This window comes from Erythrolamprus reginae, chromosome 2 (assembly GCF_031021105.1).
Source record: "Erythrolamprus reginae isolate rEryReg1 chromosome 2, rEryReg1.hap1, whole genome shotgun sequence".
NCBI lineage: Eukaryota > Metazoa > Chordata > Lepidosauria > Squamata > Dipsadidae > Erythrolamprus > Erythrolamprus reginae.
The window spans coordinates 297,943,429-297,968,685 of record NC_091951.1 but is presented as its reverse complement, the minus strand read 5'-3'; the positions used below and the strand labels follow the sequence as shown (position 1 = coordinate 297,968,685).

The 25,257-nt window shown below is 35.8% G+C and overlaps 1 protein-coding gene across 2 annotated transcripts in view; it reads left to right on the top strand.

The window, feature by feature from the left end:
* FER (FER tyrosine kinase) overlaps nucleotides 1-20,195 on the top strand; it is a 141,000-nt gene extending 120,805 nt beyond the window's left edge. For both annotated transcript variants that reach the window (XM_070742949.1, XM_070742948.1), the window contains 3 exons: nucleotides 9,837-9,991; nucleotides 15,967-16,089; nucleotides 18,339-20,195. In XM_070742949.1, the coding sequence (XP_070599050.1) occupies nucleotides 9,837-9,991; nucleotides 15,967-16,089; nucleotides 18,339-18,484 (424 nt within the window). In that variant the 3' untranslated portion in view covers nucleotides 18,485-20,195. The remainder of the gene's footprint in view (nucleotides 1-9,836; nucleotides 9,992-15,966; nucleotides 16,090-18,338) is intronic.
* Nucleotides 20,196-25,257: the final 5,062 nt, after the last annotated feature.

Genomic DNA, 25,257 nt, shown 5'->3' with positions numbered 1-25,257 from the left:
AATCCTCTTGCATTTTTGGCCAAAAATTCTGCACTACCGGGCATTCCCAAAACATATGCATAAACACTCCTTTATCTTGGCACCCATGCCAACAAATACCCTTAACCTTCTGCTGAAAGTATGCGAGTTGAACAGGTGTGTAATACCACTTATGTAATATTTCCCTTCTCATTTCCCTAATTCTTGTATTCTTCGTTTTCCTTATATTCTCCACTATATTTTTCATCTCTTGCGCCTCTACTTGTATCTCACTTTGCCACCATTTAGTCAATCCTTCGATCACATCCCCATCTGACTGCACTAACATCTTATATATATTACAGTGTTCCCTCGATTTTCGCGGGTTCGAACTTCGCGAAAAGTCTATACCATGGTTTTTCAAAAATATTAATTAAAAAAATACTTTGTGGGTTTTTTCCCTATACCACAGTTTTTTCCGCCCGATGACGTCATATGTCATCGCCAAACTTTCATCCGACTTTAATAAATATTTTTTAAAATAAACTTTAATAAATAAACATGGTGAGTAATGATCTAAATGGTTGCTAAGGGAATAGGAAATTGCACTTTCGGGGTTTAAAGTGTTAAGGGAAGGCTTGTGATACTGTTCATAGCCAAAAATAGTGTATTTACTTCCGCATCTCTACTTCGCGGAAATTCGACTTTCGCGGGCGGTCTCGGAACGCATCCCCCGCGAAAATAGAGAGAACACTGTACTTGCTTGCTATTGGTACTGTCAGGAAAATATTCATTGGGAGATTCAACAACAATGTTGTAAAACAGTTTAGAACAGGGGGCTCCTGACTTGACAGCTTTAAGACTTGTGAACTTCAACTCCCAGAATTTGTCAAGTTTGGAGAACCCTGGTATAGAGAACTAAGGTTTTGCCCATTGTGCTCTTTTTAGAGGATCCTAGTCTTACAAAATTATTTATCTTTAAAACACCCTGCGTATTCTTTCAATGTCATTCATCAGTTAGAAGGCACAGGGAAGAGCTCATACAAGACTATGAGTAATAGGTGCTGGATGGGTTCCTGCTACAACAACCCAATTAGTTACTGTCACTCTAAATAATCAAGCTGATAATAGACTCCTCCCATGGCTATTTTTTTCTCTCCAGAGTCATATCAGCTAGTAGTTTGCTGAAGAAAACAAGCTTGGCAAATAGCAGTTAGATATTTGCTGCTTCCAATGCTATCTGTGCAGCGCACCTAGTCCTCCTGCTGTGTTCCTTTTTAGGCTTTTGCATGTATAAAGCATAATCAGTACATCAATTAATGAAATGCAGTAGCGAAGATAAAAGCAATTTCGTTTACTTAAGCAAAAATGATAATCTGATTGGCAACTCCAAAAGAAAACAGTCAAGTACTCCATCTACAAATCATTTGGCAAGTCTATCAATTCCACATGCCATCTTTACTGTTAAAAGCTTCATATTATCACATTGTTACAGAATAAACTCAAATTTGATTGTTTTAGGCAGTTATAATGGTTTTAATTAAGAAATAAAACCGTTGAACAGTGTGATACTTCTGACAAGGAACTGAAACTTTTCATTGAGCCTGCAAAGCCCTCCTCCCTCTTCCACCCCACAATTTATTCCAAGGAATTAGGGAATCCCCAGAGCAGAACTGCAGGTATTTAAGAGTTGCTGAGAAAATGAGACAATTGAAGCCTCAGAATTTGTATTTGTTTTTATAATATGAAACTGAAAAGTTTTCCATTGTAATATTCTAATGATTCTATATTCACAAGTGGTAAGAAATGCCTGGCTTCTGTTAACAAATTACATGAAATATTTAAAGTATAGGACACCTAAGGTAATTATTGTATGTATTCCAGATCTAATTTACAGGTAGTCCTGATTTACAACCACAATTGAGATGAGAACTTCCCTTGCTAAGTGGTGCAGTTATTAAGTGACTCAACACTTCATTTTGCAACCTTTGACCATAGTCATTAAATTATGCAGTTTATCCCATTTGCTAGTGGAAAGCCACCTGGGAAATTTGAAAATAATAATCACATAACCCTGGAACCGTGAAAAATACATGCTGGTTGCCAAGCACCCAAATTTGATCATGCGACTGCAGGGGCACTGTAACATTATAAGTGCATAGACCAGTTGTAAGTCACTTTTTTCAGTGCTGTCATACCCCCCCCCCCAAAAAAAAAGTCTCAGGAGAAGGGCGGCCTAGAAATCAAATTAATTAAGTGAGTGAGTGAATAAGTCAGCCCAGTGTACAAATAGGGAGTTTTCTTAGATTCACAGCTCCTACACAAAGATAGGTAATAGCTGTAGTCAGGAGAGCTTCTGTAGAAATAAACCTTGTACAGTGTTCCCTCGATTTTCGCGGGTTCGAACTTCGCGAAAAGTCTTTAATTAATATTAATTTAAAAATACTTTGCGGTTTTCCCCCCTATACCACGGTTTTTCCTACCTGATGATGTCATATGTCATCACCAAACTTTCGTCCACCTTTAATAAATATTTTTTTAAATAAACTTTAATAAAGAAACATTGTGAGTAATAATCTAAATGGTTGCTAAGGGAATGGGAAATTGCAATTTAGGGGTTTAAAGTGTTAAGGGATGGCTTGTGATACTGATCATAGCCAAAAATAGTGTATTTACTTCCGCATCTCTACTTCGCGGAAATTCAACTTTCGCGGGCGGTCTCGGAACGCATCCCCCGCGAAAATCGAAGGAACACTGTATTCCCATTGCATGTATTCTTCCATCATGAGGAACTACACAAATCATTCATACCTTAGTAATCTCTCAGTTGAACTGTTGCAATGTGCTTCACATGGGAATAACCTCAAAGCCTCAGCAAGTCTAGAAAGCAGAGAAGCGTATAGTTTTGGAACAAGTGTCGCCCACCCATGTGACACCATATTAAATTAGCTATAATAGACTTCTGAGTACAATTCAAAAGATTGGTTGCTCATTTGTAAGCCCTGCATAGCATTTGGAATGGGACATTAGTTTGGAAACTCCAACATAAGCATAACATAATTTGTATTTTTATTGAGCCTCAATATAATTTTACTTGGTTTTGTCTTAATATAATTATTTGGGTTTTTTTCATTTGCTACTTAGAGTGTCTTGTGTGGCCACATAAATTGGATAGATAAATAAATCAGCTGGCATTGCTGCAAGGAAAGAGATCCACTATATCTGTGATTAGGTCCTAATATAATATCACCGTAAAGTCTTAGCAAACAGGGTGCTAGATTACTGAAATTGGGCAAACATAGGACATGTTTTCCAACTACACAAAATAAATGTGTTAAGACAGAGAAGTTAAATTGCAAACATTTGTTTCAAGATATAAATTATTTACAAGCAAAAGCTCTATTCATATTGCAATCTCACATTTTGATTCAACCCATTGCAAATATCATAAGGACAGAAGAAATTTTATAAATCAAGAGGGAGGTGTTTTTATATGTGTGGAGACAGAACACACAAAAATGTATTACAATGGGTAATAAAATTGCATCAAACAACTTGAAAATGTTAAGTTACATTTACCTGATGGTTGGAACAATTAATCATAGGAACATCTTGCCTCCAGAAGTTGCAAATGTTCCAACAGGGAAGTTTTTTAAAGAAGATGATGGATAATGTATTTGTCTGAAGTAGTGTAGAGTTTCCTGCCTGAGCAGGGAGTTGGACTAGAAAACCTCTAAGGTCCCTTCCAACTCTGTTATTCTATTCTACCTGGAGCAACTGCTTCAGTCATAAGTCTTACACCAATGTTTGTTAATATTTTTTTACAGTGGTTTATTTAATGGAATACATGCTGTACAATTAGATTTCAGCCAATGCAACATGTCTTTTCTCATTTTCCTTTCTACTACAATCCAGCTGTCACATTTATTTATTTATTTTTTAAAAATATACTTTATTAATTTATTAAGAATGGGGAAAGGGAATGGGAATACAAAAAGAGAGATAGGAGTGGCATGGGGCAAGCAATCTTTTTATACAGTAGCATATATATATATATATATTGTTGTAAATTCATTTCAAACATTTATCTATAGATAATTATTTTGTATTCTATATTCGTATTTACATAGTCTTATATCTATAAAATATAGTAATTTAAGAATAACGTAAAGCTTTGCTATATGCATTGATAGATAGGTAGTGTAGTAAAGATTGTAGATGAGATAATAATGGAAAAAGAAAAAAAGGGGTGGTGGTACCTGCAAGATAGCAGGGATATATATTGTGACAACTTAGTTTGGTTATGTTTATTAATTTTGTGAATGGAAGGTATTTGTGAGTTATGTTATTAGTGTATTGTCAGTAATTATCGTATGGATTGAACTCAGACAGAGATTGTGTCAGTTTTGGTCAGAATTTCTGTTGTGTATGTCTTCCTTTTGATTTATGTTGGGGAATTTTGATTGGTTTTTGTTTTATTGTTTTTAAAATTAGATAACCATCTGTACCATTTCTCCCAGGCCTTGTTTGTTAATATTTTTTAAATACCTTATTAATTTTCTTAGTATAACAGCAGCTCCTTTTAAATATATGAGCAGGTACGATGTATACCGTTACTCTGCTTTAGTGTGTGTAAGAGTGAAAAGCATTTTCTTAATTTCCTGATGCTAAGTATGAGAGCATGGATTGACATGGGATGCAACAAATGTGCTGGAAACACACATTTCTAGATCTCAGAATAGTAGCCACATTCACTAGATCCATAGCCACACATCTGCTATGCCTTGGTCTCCATCCATACCAGAGCCTACAGGAAATCAATGTCCCTACAAGAATGCTCATGGCAAACATCCAGAATAGATCTATACTGAGCTACTGTCCACAGAGCTTTAATAGGCAACATTCTAAGCAACATGATTGCCAGTTCCTTTTCTGAAATTCCAGTGCCACCCATCATCATCCAATACGTGAACAACTTTCTCCAACTGATCTCAACTGCATCCCCCCCCTTTTTTCTGTTTCTCATTGACTTCTTGAACTGCTAATCCTTTAGATAACTGACTGTTTGACCTAATGACCACTAGATGGCAGTAAGAGTCTGTCTCCTCTTTCTCATCCTTCCATGATATGAGATGGGCACAAATAAATTTCATTTCCTACTCTGATCCAGCATTCAGGGCGTAGTCATCAGCAAAGAGGAGGTCATGTAGCATAGTCTCCTTTATCTTGGTGGCAGCCTGGAGTTGAACAGTTTCCCATCGGTCCTGTATTTCAGGCTAACTCTCAAGGAACTGTTCTGGAATGCATCATGAGTCAGTCATTCACTCCCTTGGCAAGTTTGCAGACAAGATGATTTTTTTTGGGTGGGGGGGTTTATTTTTCTCTCCAATCACGTGTACAGAAAAAGAAAATACCATTAATTTTAAGTTATATTACAATTTTACAATTTCAGTATACATAATTTAACCAATAATTACTCCAATTTCTTATATAATAACAAAAAGCCAATATACATTTTAGGCTGTTCCTACTCTTAGTCATATCTAATTAATTAGGCCATGAAGCTTCAGTTTTCTCAGAATGTCCTCCATGTCAGTTTTCATGTATACAGTAATACCTCGTCTTATGAACTTAATTGGCTCCCGGAGGAGATTCGTAAGGCGAAAAGTTCGTAAGATGAAACAATGGCCGGCTGAAACGTGGACTCCAGGAAGGACGTCTTTGTGACGTCAAAGCTCCGCCCATGGAATTCCCTATTGGGATTCCCCACCTCCGTTTGAGCCTCCCGACCGACCGACAGCTCCGCGGCTCTTTTGCAAAGCTGACAGCCGGGTGGCGGGGCTTCTCGGCATTCTCCTGAACCCGATCATCATCCTAACTTTAAAACATGAAAAATGAAATATGGCTGCTGCTTTACTGCTTTTCTTCATCCCCAACACAAACAGAAATGTTTCTGTGTGTTTTTTTGTTAATAGAATCTAGTATGGAAAATTTTGAGATTATTTAATCAGTATTCTTGGTGGAGCTTCCTTTTGCAGATCATCTGTAGAACTGCTTTTCAGACATAGAAAAGCAGTGTTTCAGGGTCTAAATTTGATTTGACTGCAGAAGTGGTAATTCTAACATGAACATCCCATGTCACTTGGATGTAAGCATCCATGCTTCCCATAGGGCAAGGGAACTGCTTTGCTTCGTTCATTTTCCAATCAGGACTGATTCTGGCAGGTATACCTTGCATCTGCTCAGATGAGATAATGTTGCTAATATGTCCTGGAGGAGCTTAAACCTGTTACTGAATACTGGAAGTCATTCTGTCTCCACAAGGCTGAATTTGCATCCACATTGAAGTTTTCCAAGATAATTAAACTCTCTTCTCCTGCCTAAGTAAGAAAGAGGTTTGCTTAATATGGGTATATGGGTCATGAATGAATACTAATATCTTTGTCTGAAGTTGAAGTTTCAATTTCTCTTTCTTACATTTCTTTGTAGTTTTTGAGCCTGTCATGAAATATTCCTTTGAGTGGGCAATTTGCTTATCCATAGCAACACAATATTGTATTTTAATAACCATGAAATAAAGTTTCATCCCTTCATTCCAAATGTGCATAGTTTTTGAGATTGTCGTTCAATATCATTACTCAAACTAGCATAATTTATCATCTGTTATTATAATGACTTTAGTTTATGCCTGAGAAAAAAAAACCCAAGTAAAGCTATGGCTTGTATTCAATTTGCACATAAATAGAATTCCATTTAAAAACCTATCATTATCATCTTAATCCTTAAAAAATCTTAATTATCAAAACATAATTTATTATTGATGTATAGCAACCTGTCTATTAGTAACATTAGCAAAGTTGATGATGAAAGTAAATAGGAAATTCTTCATACATCTTTTTTCCCCAGGAGTAGCTATTAAAGCTATAAGTATAATTCTATGTATTAAATGCTTGTGTACAAACATAATTTCCTTTGGACAGCTGTGCTCATAAACAAATGGGAATTAAGCTCATTTGGAGTGCTTTAAGAATATTTGAATAGAAAAGAGTTTCTCTATTGCATTTTCTACCAAGCCTTTCCTCCTTTTATTTCAGATTTTTGTTTATTTTTAGCTTTGTTTGCCAGCAGCATAAATTCTCCAATTATTTAAATCTGTGAGAGCTGCAGTAAAATGATAGGGAGTTGATCCTCTAAGGGTTCCAATAATCAAAATATTAAAATACAAAATTACCACGATCTTAAGCCATGTCTTGAGGAACATGGTGCTGGTTCAGTGATGACAGTTTGTTTAATTTTTCAAAATACAGTGGTACCTCTACTTATGAACTTAATTCGTTCCGTGAACAGGTTCTTAAGTTGAAAGGTTTGTAAGAAGAAGCTATTTTTCCCATTGGAATCAATGTAAAAGCAAATCATGTGTGCGATTGGGGAAACCACAGGAAGGGTGGCGGCCTAGAGAGGCCCCATGGAGGCTTCTCCTCACCTTTTCCGGCCCTGTTTCCCCCCAGGAGATTCCTAGAGAGGCCTCGTGGAGGCTTTTCCTTGCCTTTTCTGGTTACAGTTTCGGAGGCTCAGGTTTGTAAGTAGAAAAAAGTTATTAACATGATAAGCAACTCTGGCTTTGATTGTCAGAAGGTTGCAAAACATGATCACATGACCCTAGAATCTGCAACTGTCATTAATATAAATCAATTGCCAAGCATTTGAATTTTTATTATGATCATGAAGATGCTGCATAAATCACTTTTTTAGGTGACATTGTAACTCTGAATAGTCAGTAAATGAACTGTTGTAAGACAAGGACTCCCTGTAGCTTTCTCCAAATTTCTGATATATTTTGGAAACAGCTCTTAGTTTTGTTATGGCATACCTTTATGTGTGCTTCATCTGTGCTTCAGTTCCAAACATTGGTTAAGTGATTGACTCATACACCCTGTTTATTATTTTTACAAATAACTCCATGTGGCAAACATCCAACACACCTTCCTCCTCCTATTTTTCTCACAACATCAACCCTGTAGAATGGTTTGGGATTAAACTGATTGGCCCAAGTTCACCGAGCTGGTTTGATTATTAAATTTCTACTTGCCCACAGTAAGCAAACCAATAATGAAAATCATGAAGTTCTGTTTTCTGATCAAAGGCAACAAGGAAAAGGGCTTGGAAGATGATTCCATTTTTTAAAACAGGAAAAACAATAGAAGTTTCTCCCTCTTTCATTCCTCATTGTAGACAGACTTCTAACTAAGCTTGCGGGTAACAAGGACACATATAGCTGATATACCTTCATCCTCCCTCTGGAACCAAAAGTTGACTTTTATAAGATTTCATAATAGTTGAACAAGACTAGAAGCATCATTGCATTGCATAATACAGTGAGATCTATTGCAGGTATATAATATGTTGAGTTATAATCAGCCGTCTTTTTGTTCTCCATCCTGTCTTGAGCTTTCCTAATACAGTTCCCTTCTCCTTTTCTTCTTTTATTGCTGTTTTTGATGAAGGAGAAAAGAGGAAAGACTGTAAGCTTGTGTCTGAAAAAGAATGCTTTGTGCATATTCATGAAGTTGGGGAGGGTAATTTATTTTTATGGCTGGGATGCTTTATATGTAATTAATTTTAATCATCAGTATATTAATTATATTAGTAATTATTTGATTTTTGCCCTGATTCTTTTTCCTCCCCTTTTTGAGAGAGTAGCCTTTAGCTACATGCACATACATAGTATGTATATATATATGCACATACATAGATACACAGTTATTTGATGAGATATACAACATCTTCCAACATCGATTCAACTGGAATTGGCAAACCTAGATTAGCAATGTAGAGAAATTGTGTGTGTCTGTGTATGTACATATCATTTTAAAAGGAGACTTTGATTCTTTTCATGTAAGTACAGTATTACAGTGTATTGAATTTTTGTTCCTCCTTGTCACAAAAAAACCCTCTACTGTTAGCTATCTTACTTCAACTATAATAAGACTGGATTATTTCAATCCTCTCTATATGAAACTGAATTACAAAACAATTTTAAAACATCAGTATATAACTAACAGACTACTGAGAGTTGGTATTCAAACCAAATCACACCAATTTTGGAAGAATGTAATTGGCTGGCTGTTCACTTCATTTGAACTCTCCAGATGTTTTAAATATCAACTTCCATCAGCTGCAAAAAGTGCAATCGTTGCCAAAGAATGTGAAAGGTGTGGATCAAAATATATACTTCCAATATTTCGTGATATATATGATCAAATATTTCTTAAAATGAAAAAGAGTACGTACGGATAAGTAAATTTAAAAATATAGTTGAAACATGAGGAAACAGATGGTTGGCCTTTAAATCAAATATCCATTAGCAATCAGTACTTAAGAAAAATATTTTGGAGTACCCCACAGTAATAAATATATAAATATATTTTAAGTATTAAATTATAATGTTTATTATAGAGTCTGCGGAGAGGGGCGGCATACAAATCTAATAAATAATAATAATAATAATAATTATTATTATTATTATTATTATTATTATTATTATTATTTCTCTTCTTCATTAAATAGTTGTGAGAAGCTGGACTACTTTCTATATCAAGTCTGATTTGTTACTTTTTATTGTATTGGAAGTAATCCTCAAAAATAATGTCATCTTAGCATACTTTTTCCTTGGAAGCTCTCATATAGATGGCGCAAAAATATTTTATTTTCCAGATATTATATTCTTCATTTTTGTCCGCCCTTCCCATGAATTAGGGTTTTTTTCCTGATACAAAAATATTGAGATTATATTGGTCTTAACTCACTTAGCTTTTTAGTACAAAAAATGCTGTTTTTTTATTGTGATGTCTTAAAGATCTTATCTTCTCTCAATATAGGGACCTTGCTGCAAGAAACTGCCTAGTAGGTGAAAATAATGTTCTGAAAATTAGTGACTTTGGGATGTCTCGTCAAGAAGATGATGGAGTGTATTCATCCTCAGGATTAAAGCAAATTCCAATTAAATGGACTGCTCCAGAGGCCTTGAACTATGGTAAAGAAACATTGGTGCTATCAGTAGTTTCCCCAGCATACCCAGTAGGAGTAAAACACAGAATAAGACAGTAGGAATAAAACACTTAAAGGTATTTAAATGCCCTTGGAATCAAAACCTTTAAACATTCAATAATTTGAAACCCAATGAAATATCCTGTGTTTTACAGCAATTGATATTGCTAATGAATTTGTAAGCAATGATATTTGTAAACTAGGACAACTTTGAAAACTTTCAATATAGAAGACTCCTGGAACCTGAGCTTGGAATTAAAGATGTATTTGGAAATAAGTACTGGACACAAAATACTTCGCACTCTTCTTTTTACTTTAAAAATTACATTTTTCTTTAGACAAAAAACCATACAATTTCTTTGGTTAACAGTCAGCTGCTTTTATTTTTACCACTTTCATTTTATTTTTACTACTTTGATTTCTCTATACTTCTACCAAACGGCTGTAAAATTTACCTTCATTTCAGCTACATAGAATGTAACAACTAAACCAAAAAGTCAATTATTTCCTTGTTCTAAAAGTAATACTGCAGGATCTATATTTTCTTAGCCTGTGTTTTTCTTTATTTTAAGTAATTATTTATCCTGAGAACTGCCCTCCTAAACTGCAATTATTGTTTGTTTATTAAATGTATATGCTTCCCATCTCTCTATCTGGCAAATCTGGGAGGCTATTAAACTTACCATATTTTTCAGACTATAAGATGCACTGAAGTATAAGACGCACCAAGATTTTGAAGACAGAAATAGGAAAAAAAAGGTTTTTGTCCTCCACAGCCCCCAGGAGTACTGGACAGGCTTCCTTGGGGCTGGGAGGGTAAAAATATGACACATGGGAGGTTTGGGAGGCAAAAACCTTTCCCTATTTTTTGCAAAAACAGAAGCACAGAGGGCCTGCAGAGTGCTCCTGGGGGCTGGGGAGGGCAAAAATGCTGCTGTTTTTGCAAAAAGATGGCCCATTTTCACCTCCCAAACAACCCAACACATCACATTTTGCTAGCCGAAGGAGTACCCTGCAGGCCTCCCAAATCCTCTGCGCCTGCTTTTGGCAAACATGGGACACTGGGTGGTTTTGGGAGGCCAAAAATGGCTGTATTTGGTGTATAAGATGCACCAACATACAGTGTTTGTATTCTTTGACAAGGTAGTTTGTCAAAAAGCTTTTGGAAAATCCAAATAATTGTCAGCCAGGTCCCCTCTGATAACATATCTGCTCACATGTATATATCTCTCAAGACATTCTCCTTCTGCTTTCCAGACAGGCAGGAAATGAGATGGAAGGAGAAAAATGTCTGACCTGCTGCTGATGCTGGGTCCACAATTATTTGAACCCACCATCAAGCAATTGGGAGGGGCATTAGCATGGGCAATGGGATAATGGCTTGTCTGGGAGATAATCATTGGGCCCTGGAGTGCCTCTTCCTTGTCCCTTGGCCACAATGGTCAAAACAGTGCTTTTGGCCTACTGCTTCAGTACCTGTAGCCCCACCAGCATGCTGCCCATTTTTCATTACTTGCCTGACCTCATGGATTCACATTGCAAGGAAACGAGGGAGAAATATGTGCAGTTGGTGATTCAGCTAAGAGCAGAAAAAGCAGAAGTGGCCCAGAAAAATTGAAAATGGCAGCAGACTGTTATGAGAGGAAGGGCCCCTCCTTTGGGAGGACCCACTTCCTAGTCCTTTCCCCCTTAATTTAACCCAAAGAAGTGAGAGTTTAGAGGTTGAGCCCCCTCTCCTCCTAGCTGTGGCAGGCAAAAGATAGTATAAACAGTCTCATAGTAAGAAAGGAGGAGAGTTGCCAATGGTACATGATCTTTCAGTGGATCTGTTTAGGAATGATAGTAACAATAATTCCTGATACTTACCAGTAGTCTGGATGCCTGTGTTTTACACAAAACCCACATATCTATTGGTTAGGGGTTTGATGGCCACAGAATACACCTTCACAGAACTGATTGGCTGGATTAATGACTTCTTTGTTAAACAAATTTTGAGTCACCAAGTCAGTTACTCAGTTTGAGTGCTAAAATGCTTATTTCCACTCCTAAGAGAAGGGATTGGAATGTGCAAATCCACAAAACAACCCAAATTTTTCATAAAATCTAACACAGGAATCATTTAAAAAAATATATCTTTTTGCTTGTCTAAACTGTTTGCCCCGCCTTATTTTTTAGGAAGCAGTACCCTGGATAAGAATTGAAAGAAGCTTTTGAAAATATTATATGGAGAATTTGGCATTTAAATGCATATTTTATTTCATATCTGCATTACTGAAACCTTATTCACAATACTTGGAAAATTATTTTCGTGACATTTGGCATAAAACACTGTCTCCAATCCAACAGCAATTTTTCATAGTTGCATAAAAGCTCTTGGCAAATAGTTACGCTCTCATTTTTCAGCATAGCTTTCTCAATTTTCTATGGTCTTTATGCATACCGCTAAAGTTTTAGCACCAGCTTCCTTTGAAGGTTTCTGTAGCTTTCCATTGGGTGTTTCAAGGTTGCTGTGTTTTAGATTTTTGGAGATTTATGTGCAAGTTTGGGAAGGTTGTCATTCATTGAGAAAGGTAATTAATTCCGTATAACTTACTTTTTCTTAACAATTGTTTCTAATTGACATTCCTAAATATTTTAAATAAAACCTGCTATGCTATTACATGTTCACTCCCAAAGGAAAAGAGAGGTACACTTAGACATGTAATCGCATTTCTAGCAGCACAGTGAATGTTCATAATTGCTCTCCACCTACCAGGTAGCCTAATTTAAAACAGCATGAGATGTTTAAATGCAAATAGAACTTTGTAAGTTGGAACAATGAATATAACTTTGACCATCAGTGTCACTTATGTGTATTTCATTTATGCTGGTGTATCATAGATTGAAATTGTAAGTTAAATATTTAGCAATTGGAAATTCTAAAAAAAAAAAAGAACCCTGCAAACTCAGAGGGCGTTTTCAAAAATGGTTATAAATTGAACCTTTCTCATGATAATTACTTCCATCCATTTCTGCTTTGCTACTTCTGAAAACTGCTTAAATCTCCATGCAGAAAAATTAATAATCTTCGTTACTGTTCCAGCAGGCCATCTATCCTAATCATCTTGTGAATGCTTTTAGCTGGTAAAAAACAGATGGGGCACACAAAATTCCCAAGCCTCACAACCCGAAGGATTCCATTTTAAAAAAATATACAAGAAAATAATATTATATTATAGACTCAACATATCTCTTCTATGAAAGAGGGGGTAATCATTGCTTCTTATCTTGAAGAATAAATTCCTTCATGAAGAATACTATTTTAAAAAAAATCAAATTTGCTATAAAGACAGGTTTGATATATCTTGCTATTAATAACTATTAAGATTTGACCAAGAAATGCTTGGCTTTTACTTTGAGTATGCAAGAGGAACATTTTCAGCAGAGCACAATGCATAATATTTTTTTCTGAGGCAATACTAAAGTCATAAATCTCATAAATTGTCTGAATAGCTTATATATTTGCCATAGTCATTTTAAATATTAAAGAACCATATAAACTTGAAATTCAAGTGGGTATATGTTTTTTTCTCCTTACATGGCAACATTTAACAACATTGACAAATATGTGACCTTTGATTAACAGGTGGAAATCTGTTTTCCAAGATTAGGAAAATTAACCAAATTTGCTTATTCTTTTTTGCCAATAAAAATTGGTTAGACTTTGAAAGATCTATTATTACCTGGTAAGATTATTACCTATTTCACATCTGGATACTTACCATCATACCTTCTATAGTTTCCCTCTTTATCCTAATCTGCTTGCTGATTCTAGTTCCAGTTATAAGAAGCCAAATATTGAAAGCAGGATTTATGTAGCAAAAAGCCTGATCTTGCTCTGCCACAGTAATTCTTGTCAACATTGCTTATTTCTGACAGTCCCAAATTAGTACACCACAAACAATATTGCTAGGTAACAACAAATCTCCTGCTTCCTTCCAACATCCTACATAGTATGCTACTGACAATAGGAAATAAGCTACTAGACATTTGATCATGTTGGTCGACTAACCAATGATCTCATTTCTCTCACCCCTTCTATTTAACATCTACATTAAGCTCTTGGGAGAGGTCATTTGGCAACATGCCTCCCTGAGTCCTCAGAGAGGGGCAGCATATAAATCCAACGAACAATCAAATAAACATGGGGTGCAATATCAGCAAGATAATTACACAGCAAGAAAGTTTATCGAGGTGATTGCCCAGTGCCTAGAGGCTGTATGAGCCCGGATGGGGAAGACCCGCTATAAGTCAGCCCTATCCAGATGCTTTGGGATTTTGCCTTCCCAAAATAGAATAGAATAGAATTCTTTATTGGCCAAGTGTGATTGGACACACAAGAAATTTGTCTTGTTGCATATGCTCTCAGTGTACATAAAAGAAAATATAACTTTGTCAAGAATCAGGAGGTGCAACACTTAATGATTGTGATAGGAGTCAAATAAACAATGAAGAAACCATCAATATTAATAAAAATCTTAGGATACAAGCAACAAGTTAAAGTCATACAGTCATAAATGGGAGAAAATGGGTGATAGGAATGATGAGAAAAAATTAGTAGAAATGGAATGGCAGACTTAATAAAAAGTTTGACAGTGTTGAGGGAATTATTTGTTTAGTAGAATGATAGCATTCGGGGGGGGGAACTGTTCGTGCCTAGTTGTCTTGGTGTGCAGTAGTCTGTAGCAACGTTTTGAGGGTAGGAGTTGAAACATCCTGCATTTCCAGGATGCAAGAAGTCAGTAAATATTTTTCCTGCCCTCTTTTTGACTCGTGCAGTATACAGGTCCTCAATGGAAGGCAGATTGGCAGCAATTGTTTTTTCTGCAGTTCTGATTATCCTCTGAAGTCTTTGTCTGTCTTGTTGGGCTGCAGAACCAAGCCAAACAGTTATAGAGGTGCAGGTGACAGACTCAATAATTCCTCTATAGAACTGTATCAGCAGCTCCTTGGGCAGTTTGAGCTTTCTGAGTTGGCACAGAAAGTACATTCTTTGTTGTGCTTTTTTGTTTACATTTTTGATGTTAGGTGTCCATTTTAGATCTTGCAATATGATCGAACCTAGAAATTTCAAAGTCTCTATTGTTCATACTGTGTTGTCTAATATTGTAAGAGATGGAAGTATGGGGAGTTTTCTCCTAAAGTTTTACCACCATTTCTATGGATTTGAGTGTATTCCCTTCCAGATTGTTCCAGTCGCACCACAGGGATAGTTGTTCAAGCTCCCGTCTATATGCGGAGTCATCATTGTCTCACATGAATCCAGTCACTGTCCTGTCATCTGCAAACTTCAGCAGTTTAATGGATGGATCCTTTGAGATGCAGTCATTGGTATATAGACAGAAAGTGGAGAGAGCACACAGGCTTGGGGGTGGTGCGCTGTGCTAATTGTACAGGTATCTGATATGATTCTGCTTAGTTTCACCTGCTGCTTCCTTTTATTTGGGATCATAGGCCTGCCACACTTTATTCTATTCTACTATCCATTTTCTATTGGGGTCAGATAATGGGCAGTGGGATTGTATGAAGTCGCTAGCATGTAGCCATAACAAATTCTTCCTAGAGTGCCAAGGTCATCCTTTGTCTCTGCACATGTGTGGAAGGAGATGGGTGATTCTGCCAGCATGGCAATAGAAGATTGGGCAACATGATGAATTTGTGAGTGTGGGGGCAAGGACTTGAACTTTCAACTGGATGGTAAAACCCGGGGACTTCAGATTCGGGCTTCACCCAAATGTGCCAACATGGCTCTATTAATAAATTGGACCTTTGAAAACTACTTTGCTTTAGACTCTGATTTAATTTTGGGTGCCATTTGGAACCCTGCCACCATGGTCCCAGCCTGGCGGGCCTTTTCTTTCTTGCCTATTTTTCTGTGTGGATTTTTATTGTCCATCTTTTTGTTATCACTTTATCCAATAGGGCGGTACACTTCTGAGAGCGATGTATGGAGTTATGGAATTTTCCTCTGGGAGACCTTCAGTTTAGGCATATGCCCATATCCAGGCATGACTAATCAGCAAGCACGGGAACAAGTAGAGAAAGGTAATTGCACGTGTGTGTTTGTAATGAATATGTATTAAATAATTCAATCTGATTATTTGTATGGCTTTTATAAATTAGGCAGATAATACCAAACAGGAGATAATTCAGCGTAGCAGGCATTTTTCTATTTGATGGCGGACATATTCATAGCAAGTATTCATGCTAGGTTATACATTTTTCTATTTATTATATAATCAGCATCTTACAAGAATTTGTGCAAGACTAATCTTTAGCTATCTGTAAATTTTCAGAAGAACTACATGGATATTATTTGATCAAGTGGACTTTGGCTCTTAGAATGACCTGCACATTAAGGCTGTGCAGCAGCTTGAGAACAATTATGCAGGCCAAAATATGTTTCTAGATGTGCTTACATAGCATTGATTTCTAACCCCAGAAAACCACAGCATTATTTTCCCATAAGGATTGGGCAATAGTATTCTGTAGCTGTAAGTTGACCCCAGGTCAAGATGGATTTGATTTAAGGAGTTGCAGGCAACTGTGATTTGCACACCCATATATGCTTCAAACCACTGTTTTGCCTTCAGATTGGAAACGCTGCACCTGACTTACATTTGTCCCATCTGCCATTTCATACATGGTGTGCAAACGCACATGCACACTTGCATGAGCGTGCACGTGTCCACACACAAATGTAGATTTCTAAATATTATTAAATAAGAACAACTTAAGGAACCACTCTAGAGGCAAAAAAGAAGCTGAGTGAGGATGGGCTATTTACATTTCTCAGCCCTTGGAAGCAGGCAATGGCAAAGATAATTAGGGACTTTCCTTCTAAGGCAGAAGAGAGAGGAAGGCAGTTTCCATTTTGTTCCATTTTTCTTCTGGGGGATGGGAGTTTCCAGCAAACCAAATAAAAATGAATCCGCATCTAACAGCAATGAGGCTGAAGCCTACTGAATCTGGACACCCAGGAACAATAAGTGAGGCCACTTGATTTATAAACTCTCAAAACTGGCATTGACTGAGATTAGCTGCTTTAAAAAAGAGATTTTCATTTCATCTCCCTTTTCTTTGCCTTCTAAATTTTCTTTCAGATTGCTCACTATATATAACCACAGTTTAATATTTTTTTAAATAAACCAGTAAGGGGGGGTGGTCATCCTGAGAAAGAGATCTAGGTTATAGCATATGCCTATCTACTAGGTCAACTTACACTGTGCAGTGTAAAATATTCTTCTGACTATTTATTTTATATAATAAACCCCAATAAATAGCAAAAACCATGTATAAATATAATCATGCTCAGGCCCCACAACACAAATCCAACAAATCCCAAACACCCAAATCAGGCTCATCTGTCATCTGGCCTCAAAAACAGAGAAATATCCCAGTCTTTGAGGGTTTGTGGAAAGCAGGCCAGTTGTGACCATAAAATCTTGTGTGTGGAGGCTGTTCCAGAGAGCTGGCACTATGACAGAGAAGATCCTAGAAACATAGAAGACTGACGGCAGAAAAAGACCTCATGGTCCATCTAGTCTGCCCTTATACTATTACCTGTATTTTATCTTAGGATGGATCTATGTTTTTCCCCAGGCATGTTTAAATTCAGTTACTGTGGATTTACCAACCATGTCTGCTGGAAGTTTGTTCCAAGGATCTTCCAGTAAAATAATATTTTCTCATGTTGCTTTTGATCTTTCCCCCAACTAACTTCAGACTGTGTCCCCTTGTTCTTGTGTTCACTTTCCTATTAAAAACACTTCCCTCCTGAACCTTTTTTAACTCTTTAACATATTAAAATGTTTCAATCATGTCCCCCCTTTTCCTTCTGCCCTCCAGACTATATAGATTGAGTTCATTAAGTCTTTCCTGATACGTTTTATGCTTAAGACCTTCCACCATTCTTGTAGCCCGTCTTTGGACCCGTTCAATTTTGTCAATTTCTTTTTGTAGGTGAGATCTCCAGAACTGAACACAGTATTCCAAATGTGATCTCACCAGCACTCTATATAGCGGGATAACAATCTCCCTCTTCCTGCTTGTTATACCTCTAACTATGCAGCCAAGCATCCTACTTGCTTTTCCTACCGTCCGACCACACTGCTCACCCACCCACTCATCCTGTTCAATATATTTTTTTAAAAATGCATGTATGTATGTATGTATGTCTGTATAAGTCGTATTGTATAAGAGTTGGTTCTAAGTAGGTTTGGTCATTTAAATTTAAATTGTATTTTCTCTTTAATTACATTTTTAATAATATATTTTTTCAAAATACATACTAGGCTATCGAATGTCAGCACCTCAGAAGTGTCCAGAAGAGATCTATAAAATAATGCAACGGTGTTGGGATTACAATCCTGAAATGAGACCAAAATTCAGCGAGATTCACAAAGAGCTGTCTTCACTGAAAAAGAAGGTGACATTATGAGAAATTAGCAGGACTCAAAGGACAGAACTTCCTTTTTTGTAGAAAAATATTATTTTTCCTGTCACAAATCCAACACATTTATATCACATTTCTTCTGATATTCTTCTTGGATTCCTTTTTTAAATAATAAAAAAACCTACTCTATTCAAATGTGCCCAAGCTGAAGAATGTCAAAATGTCTATGTTAAAAACAGAGTGTCCTGCTAAGTGTTTTATATGCTGTCATTTAGGTTTTGTGTAAATAGATAAATATGTAATATATGTGTAGAGTTAGGAAATTCTGGCTCTTCTGTGATAAATCCCAAAGAATATTTTGGGACCTTTGTTTCTCCTTTTCAATCCATGCACTTGCAACAGTCTTAGTCTAAGCCCAGTGGTTCGTGAATCATTCCCATGAATTTTAAAGCTAAAGGCAGTTTTCAATATACCTTTTAAGGAAAAGAACACACACATGCAAAATCACCAGCTGATACAATACTGAATATGTGTTTATTCAAGAACATTATGTAAGGATATGTTTCTGGAATGTGGAGTTTAGGCACATATTTTTTAGAGACATATCAATATAGTAATTTTTTCTAATATTGGATATTATTTATTTGCATCTTTAAATGAGGAAAAGAAGAGGCACAATTTGACAGAAACTGACAAGCACAAATCAACTTTTTTTTCAGAAAAAAAAATATATATATTCAAAAGTGAGGGTTACATGTAAAGCAGCTACTGGGAAGTGTTGTCTTTCAGAAAAATGGAATATAGAAATGGACATTTTTAAATGTGCACATTCAGTAGTGCAGTCAACAACATTTTCATTTGCAAATGAAAGTAGTTTTTGATTGACGTAACCAGTAGCATTGATTGTAAGCAAAGTAAATTACCTAATTGGAAACTTTGTGAATTAATGTTTCCCTTCTGTATGCCCCTGGAGGAAGGAATACACACACATTCATACTGTATCCATATTCATATTGTATCCACTATCAATTTCTCAGCTGTTTTCAAAAAAGGCCCTGAGAAGAAAATGGTAGTAAAAAATTACAATCTTTGAAAACAGTAGTTTGCCCTCTAAAATTACAAACGTGAACAAAATACAGTTCCATTTTTGCAGTTAAGCTCAGTATCTCCACCCTTTATTAAACTGATATTTGTATGCTCTGAGATTTATCAGTCAATAATCAGCAAAATTAGCCTGGATTCTCACTGACATTCCCAAGGAGAATGATCCCCCCGTACACCAAGTTATTGGTTTCATCCTGATTTCCTGAATCCATAGCTGGTCAGTTCAGTTGCAAAGCATTTCAGATTATACCTCAAAAGCAGCCAAATTCTAGTCATGTTGATCAGGAAATCAGGCATTTCCAGATGAAATAGGGGAGAAATAAAATGTTGGTGAAGTTTGTGATTGCAAAGCATCTCTGTTTTGCTCATCATTCTCAAAGAGCACTTTTGGTCTTTTTGTGCATGTGTCTTGTAGTAGTACAGAGTGGTTAAGTGGGGCAAGATGTATTCTACTTTTAGACTAGAACAGTTGGTCTCATTTATATGATAAAAATTAATATCAGAATAAAACAGTAAAGCATTATATTGGAGGAAAACTTTCTTCATTGTAGATGAGTATGTTGGTAACATAATGCAAGGGACATCAGGTGAGAGTTGCCTTATATACAAAGATTGTTTTATAGTTCATAATCCAGTAAAGAAGTAAAAGAAATGAGAAATAAATGTAACATTGCAGTTTCTAGGTATAGTAATGGGAATACATGGATCATAAAAAGCATATTCAGCAAAAGTAGGAAAATTGATTATTGTGATCCTAAAGAGATTCAAATAGTGTGCCTTTAATCATCGGCATTCCTTTATTAATTAAAATGCACAAGGACTGAAACCTAACACCATGAGGGGGAAAAGACTGCAAATTGCCCAATTGCACATCTTCGTCTATGCATTCACTAATGTGTAAATGTCAGGACATAATGTAAAGAATGTATTTCCTTGTATTCATGATGTTTTTAATTTTTCTTTTAAGGGTTACTATTTTTATATAGGAGAGATTGTTCCATTTCTTAAAGTCTTCTGAATGTATTATGTCTTGCAACATGGAAAAAGACAGCACTTTGTCTTAAATTGATTAGAAGGACACCTTGTCCTCATCTTCTTGTATAAATGTAAAGGATAACTGCTATTTATATCTCATTTATGTAAGCAGTTAAAATTTGCAATTCATGTCAGACTGCTGCTCAAATTTGAAAACCTTTCTGAACATAATACCAGAACATTGGGCATTTGCTTTGCTGTCTCCTGTCCTAAAATCAGAGGTCACCAAAAATCAGAAATTAGAATGTAGTTCAGATTCATTCGCAGAAAGTAAAGTTTAGCTAATTAATATTATATTTTTCACACACACTTACAATCTACTCTCTTAGCTTGTAACTTAATTTGTAAAAGCAGTTTTACCTACCATATAAAACTATTTAAATTATGTTGTAAATCTACATCCATACCAAATGCATATAGTCATTTCCTTTCTTAATGGAGTAAGTGAAAGTTTTTTGCATAATTAGAAAATCTGTTGTTCTAGCATTAATGTAGTTATTGTAAAAATAACGTTAGAACCCCTCTATTGTTGCTGGTAATATTTAAGCCTGAATAAGCATTTCTGTTGCTTCTTAACAATAAATATTAGCAAAATTTGAAAATGCAAGAAACTAATAAATTGTGAACAAATTAACATTTTGCAACTAAAAGCCAAAACTTTTGAAGGTGTCACATAAAAAATAATTTGAAATTGATTTGCACTCTATATCCTGCTTCATTATAAAAAATTACATTTTTGTTAATAAAGTAGCCACATAGCATAAGACTCTTACCAAAAGCACATTATTCTGAAATACAACATCCATATACCTTATATATATATATATATATAAACAAGGTAAGAAAGCATTAAAGGCCCTAATTTATTCAAGATTGTTTAGTAACTTTCCATGTTTGAAATATTTATGGACTGAGGATTTTTTCCCATCAAAAATTTCATTCTGCTTCCAAAATTGCTTATTTCCCAGCCACTGAGCAGCTTGCTCACATGAAATTAAGGGAGTAGATTGTATTCTTTTTCATCCTGTGTCATATTCTTAGTCAGCATTGAAAGGAGTCTTAAGAAAGAAGAACTGCTAACCATAAAATCCAATTTTAAACATTTATTAGTATAACGTTTAAAAAAATGAATGAATAGGTCGTGGTCATACAATATTTTGTATGTAAACAGATGCTATTGGAAAACTAATTTCTCTTCTATCAGTCAAAATAGATTAAATATTTTGATATTCAGTCCGTAGTGTAGTTTTATGTTAAGATCCTTAACAGAAATAATAGGACTGATGCAAGAAGGCCCAAGCACTTCCGGGGGAGTGGCGGGGGGAAGGTCATACGACTGGCTATTTCTTTAAAAAATTTCAACTTTAGTTCTATGAAGTAATTGTTACGAGAATTAATAGGTCTTGTGGAACTCGTACAATTTAAGAAAGAACTTTACTTTTTTGTAGCTTTTTCTCCTCTTAGTTGTTAAAACATTAGATCTTGAAACTGAATAATGTGCAAAACCTGTCCTTAGAAACCTGTCCTTTGACAACATTTTAGTATTTATAAGAAAAGGAGAATATTTTTTCTTACAAGAGGGAAGCTACAAAAAGTAGGATGATAAAATAAGGTAGAACTTAGGTAGATCCTTAAACAAGTTTGTTTTGTGCAATTTACTGTGGAGCAAGTGAACAATTGCAAACATGTCATTGTTCAGCCTATTGCACCACAAATTTAACAACCTTGAAATAAAGTATTGAGCATAGGCATATACATATTCTGATTTTTAGATAAGAATTAATGTGTATAAGAATTAATTGCTAATTTTTAGTGGTCGCAATTTGCAGATGTGCTAGAGCTATAAAAGTAGCTAAAATCAGAAATGAGGCAAAACACAGTCTTTGAAGAAAAGATCAGCTCCAACTAAATCTAACTTATCATTTGATAAAGAGCTGATAAACTATATAAGATGATAAGACAAAAGTTACAATCCTCCCTGGAAAGCCAGTCACAGAAGTACTGCTTTAGAATTACTAGCTTGGCTAAACCTTTGGTGGAATTTCATTTCTGATTGTAAAAGTACAAAGATTTGTTTCATGTAAGTAAGCCCATCATTAACACTTAGAAAGAAAGGGGGGGGGATTCTGAATGCCCTTAACAATGAAAACTAAGGATGCCTGTGTGCTAGAAAAATAAGTCCTTAAATCAAGGAAAGGAGGGCAGTGATACAATTATTTATCGATACTGGAAATAACAGACAGAATAGGTTATTGTTCCCAAGGTATAAAGGAATAAGAGAAGACATTCTTTTTTTAAAAGGGTATTCAGAAAGGTATAACGTGGAAAGAAAAAATATGACTTGTAGACAAACAGAACAATAAGAATGATGAAAACATGCATAGAAAACCTAACCCAACCTTTAGGTTACACATATTTTTAATTTTACGTTTAATCTGTCGTGGCAAATCTTATAGCTTTTGAGTTCTGAATCCCAGGACACAAATTGCAAGATAATTCTGTGCCATCAAATGCTATGTCAGCCTTCTGCCAAACTCCATAAAGATATGTGATCACCACTGTCTCTTTTAACTGATTTGATAGGAGTATATAGTCAGAAACAGAAGTAGATTTGAAAGGTTACTTTTTCCAAATTGCATTTCCTCCATCTTTCCATCTCCCTGTGCTCAGCCCCTCATTGCCATAGAGTAGTTAGGAATACTAGGGCTCTTAGCAAGCCACAGTAGAAATTAAGACATTTTGTATAAGAACACACAAGTTTACACCTTTTTTACATGTATTATGTTGTAATTATTTTACCACTAGTTAATTCCAATATAAGCACCAGCAGTTTTAATACCAGGTAAAGCACCTTTATTGTTTAAAAATAATATATTTGTGCAACACATAGATTATACATAACACTGGAATGAATTGCATTCTTCAAAATACAGGTGCTCTGATTGCCTATATATACTTAATAGTTGTCTGTTCTTTTGCAATTTTAGCAGATATACATTTTAACTTTTATTTATTTCTCATTTTTTTGTATTCACACTGAACCAAAATTAACCTTATTTCACTTTCTTAGCCTATTATAAAAAGGGATATTTTGTGTATTTAGAAAACTTGCAGATAATTTTCAATGGCTTCTCTCTCTTTAACTGGATCAACTACAATTAACAGGTGTTCAGTACCTTTTTTTACTGTATTACTTCAATAAATGTAAAATATTTGTACTGAGTAAGTCTAAACTTTTGTTTGGTATTCAGATATTTATTTTTATCGCTTTCTCAGTTTGATAACTAAATCAATTAACTACTAACCCCATCTGACACGCTGTTCCAGTCTTCATCCATACTTCCATAACATCTATCACTTCTATCCTATGCCAGCACTTCATTGCTGGCAGGTTCAGCTGTGCTTCAAAAGTAAGATTGCAAAATATCCTTATTTAATGGAGCACAAGTACTTCTGTAGAAGACAAGACATCTCTGATTTGCGCCCCCTGCGATTTTCCAGTAGTAAAAGATATGGAGTGAATACGGATTTTACTCCGTCAGTCGTTGTTGACTCCAGGGGACGGTGCTTATCTCTATTTCAAGGCTATTGAGCCAGCATGGAGTGAATGGTCATTTCAAACATCCCCAGCAGTCTTTTATTGAAATCAATCTTAAGAACTGGAAAACATCACTAAGATCATTTTCTATTCCAAGGGGATCTGAAATGTATTGCATTATATAAAATTTCCTCATTTGTCTACATATGCATCAGAGATGTTTAAAAATTCAACTGGATTAGTGAAATAATCATATGTATTTAACCCAACAAAATCAGCAATGTGCCTGGAAAAATAAACTTTCCTTGAAAAGTACCATTGCAGTTTCTGATAAAAACCACTACCAAAATCTCTGTAGTATGTTTAGTTGTCATAACCCAGGAAGTAGATGGCAGACATGTCAACAATTAATTAAAACATATGGAAAGAGTTTAACAGGTTTTTCATAGAAAACTTTGTGATAATTTACTCAGAAATAATCTGGAATCTGTTCTGTCTGGGTCACTCCAGAAGCCAATACCAACCCAAAAAGAGAATCCAGACACACTGGTAAAAGGCAAAGGCAGTTTATATAATTCAAGGAAAACACAGGTAACAGAAAATGTCCTTACAAACAGGAAAAACGCTGGAACTTCAAATATATACACGAAGGGAATAGTCCATGAAGCAATACCAGATTCTTGCTGCCAAGACAAAGCTGTAGATAGCAAACAGACGCCTCCCACGAGTCTTCCAGACTGCGAGGCCACAAGTCAAGATCAGAGACGCTGAGAATCAAAACAGGTCACCGCAACTCCAATTGATAACACTCCACATGGCTTCAAGGCCTTGCCTGCCTTTTAAACCCTGCTGATGAGGACCACACCCAAACCCAGCTGTTTCTAATTCACTGGTGAAAATATTTCTTTAACTGCTCCTTTCGTTGCTGTGAACGTCTCTGTCTCATGTCAATGACAGCTTGTGCGTCATCACCTAATGACTCCAAGCTACTGGCTGGGGAGAGCACCCCCCCCAGGGGCTCTCATGCTGTTCTCCTTCATCCCATTCCTGATTTTCCTCTCCCCTGTCTGACTGTTCAGCCCCCTCCTCTGCGCTGTCATCCTCCTCCGGGCATGGAGCCAGCAGAGACACAGCTGGTCCC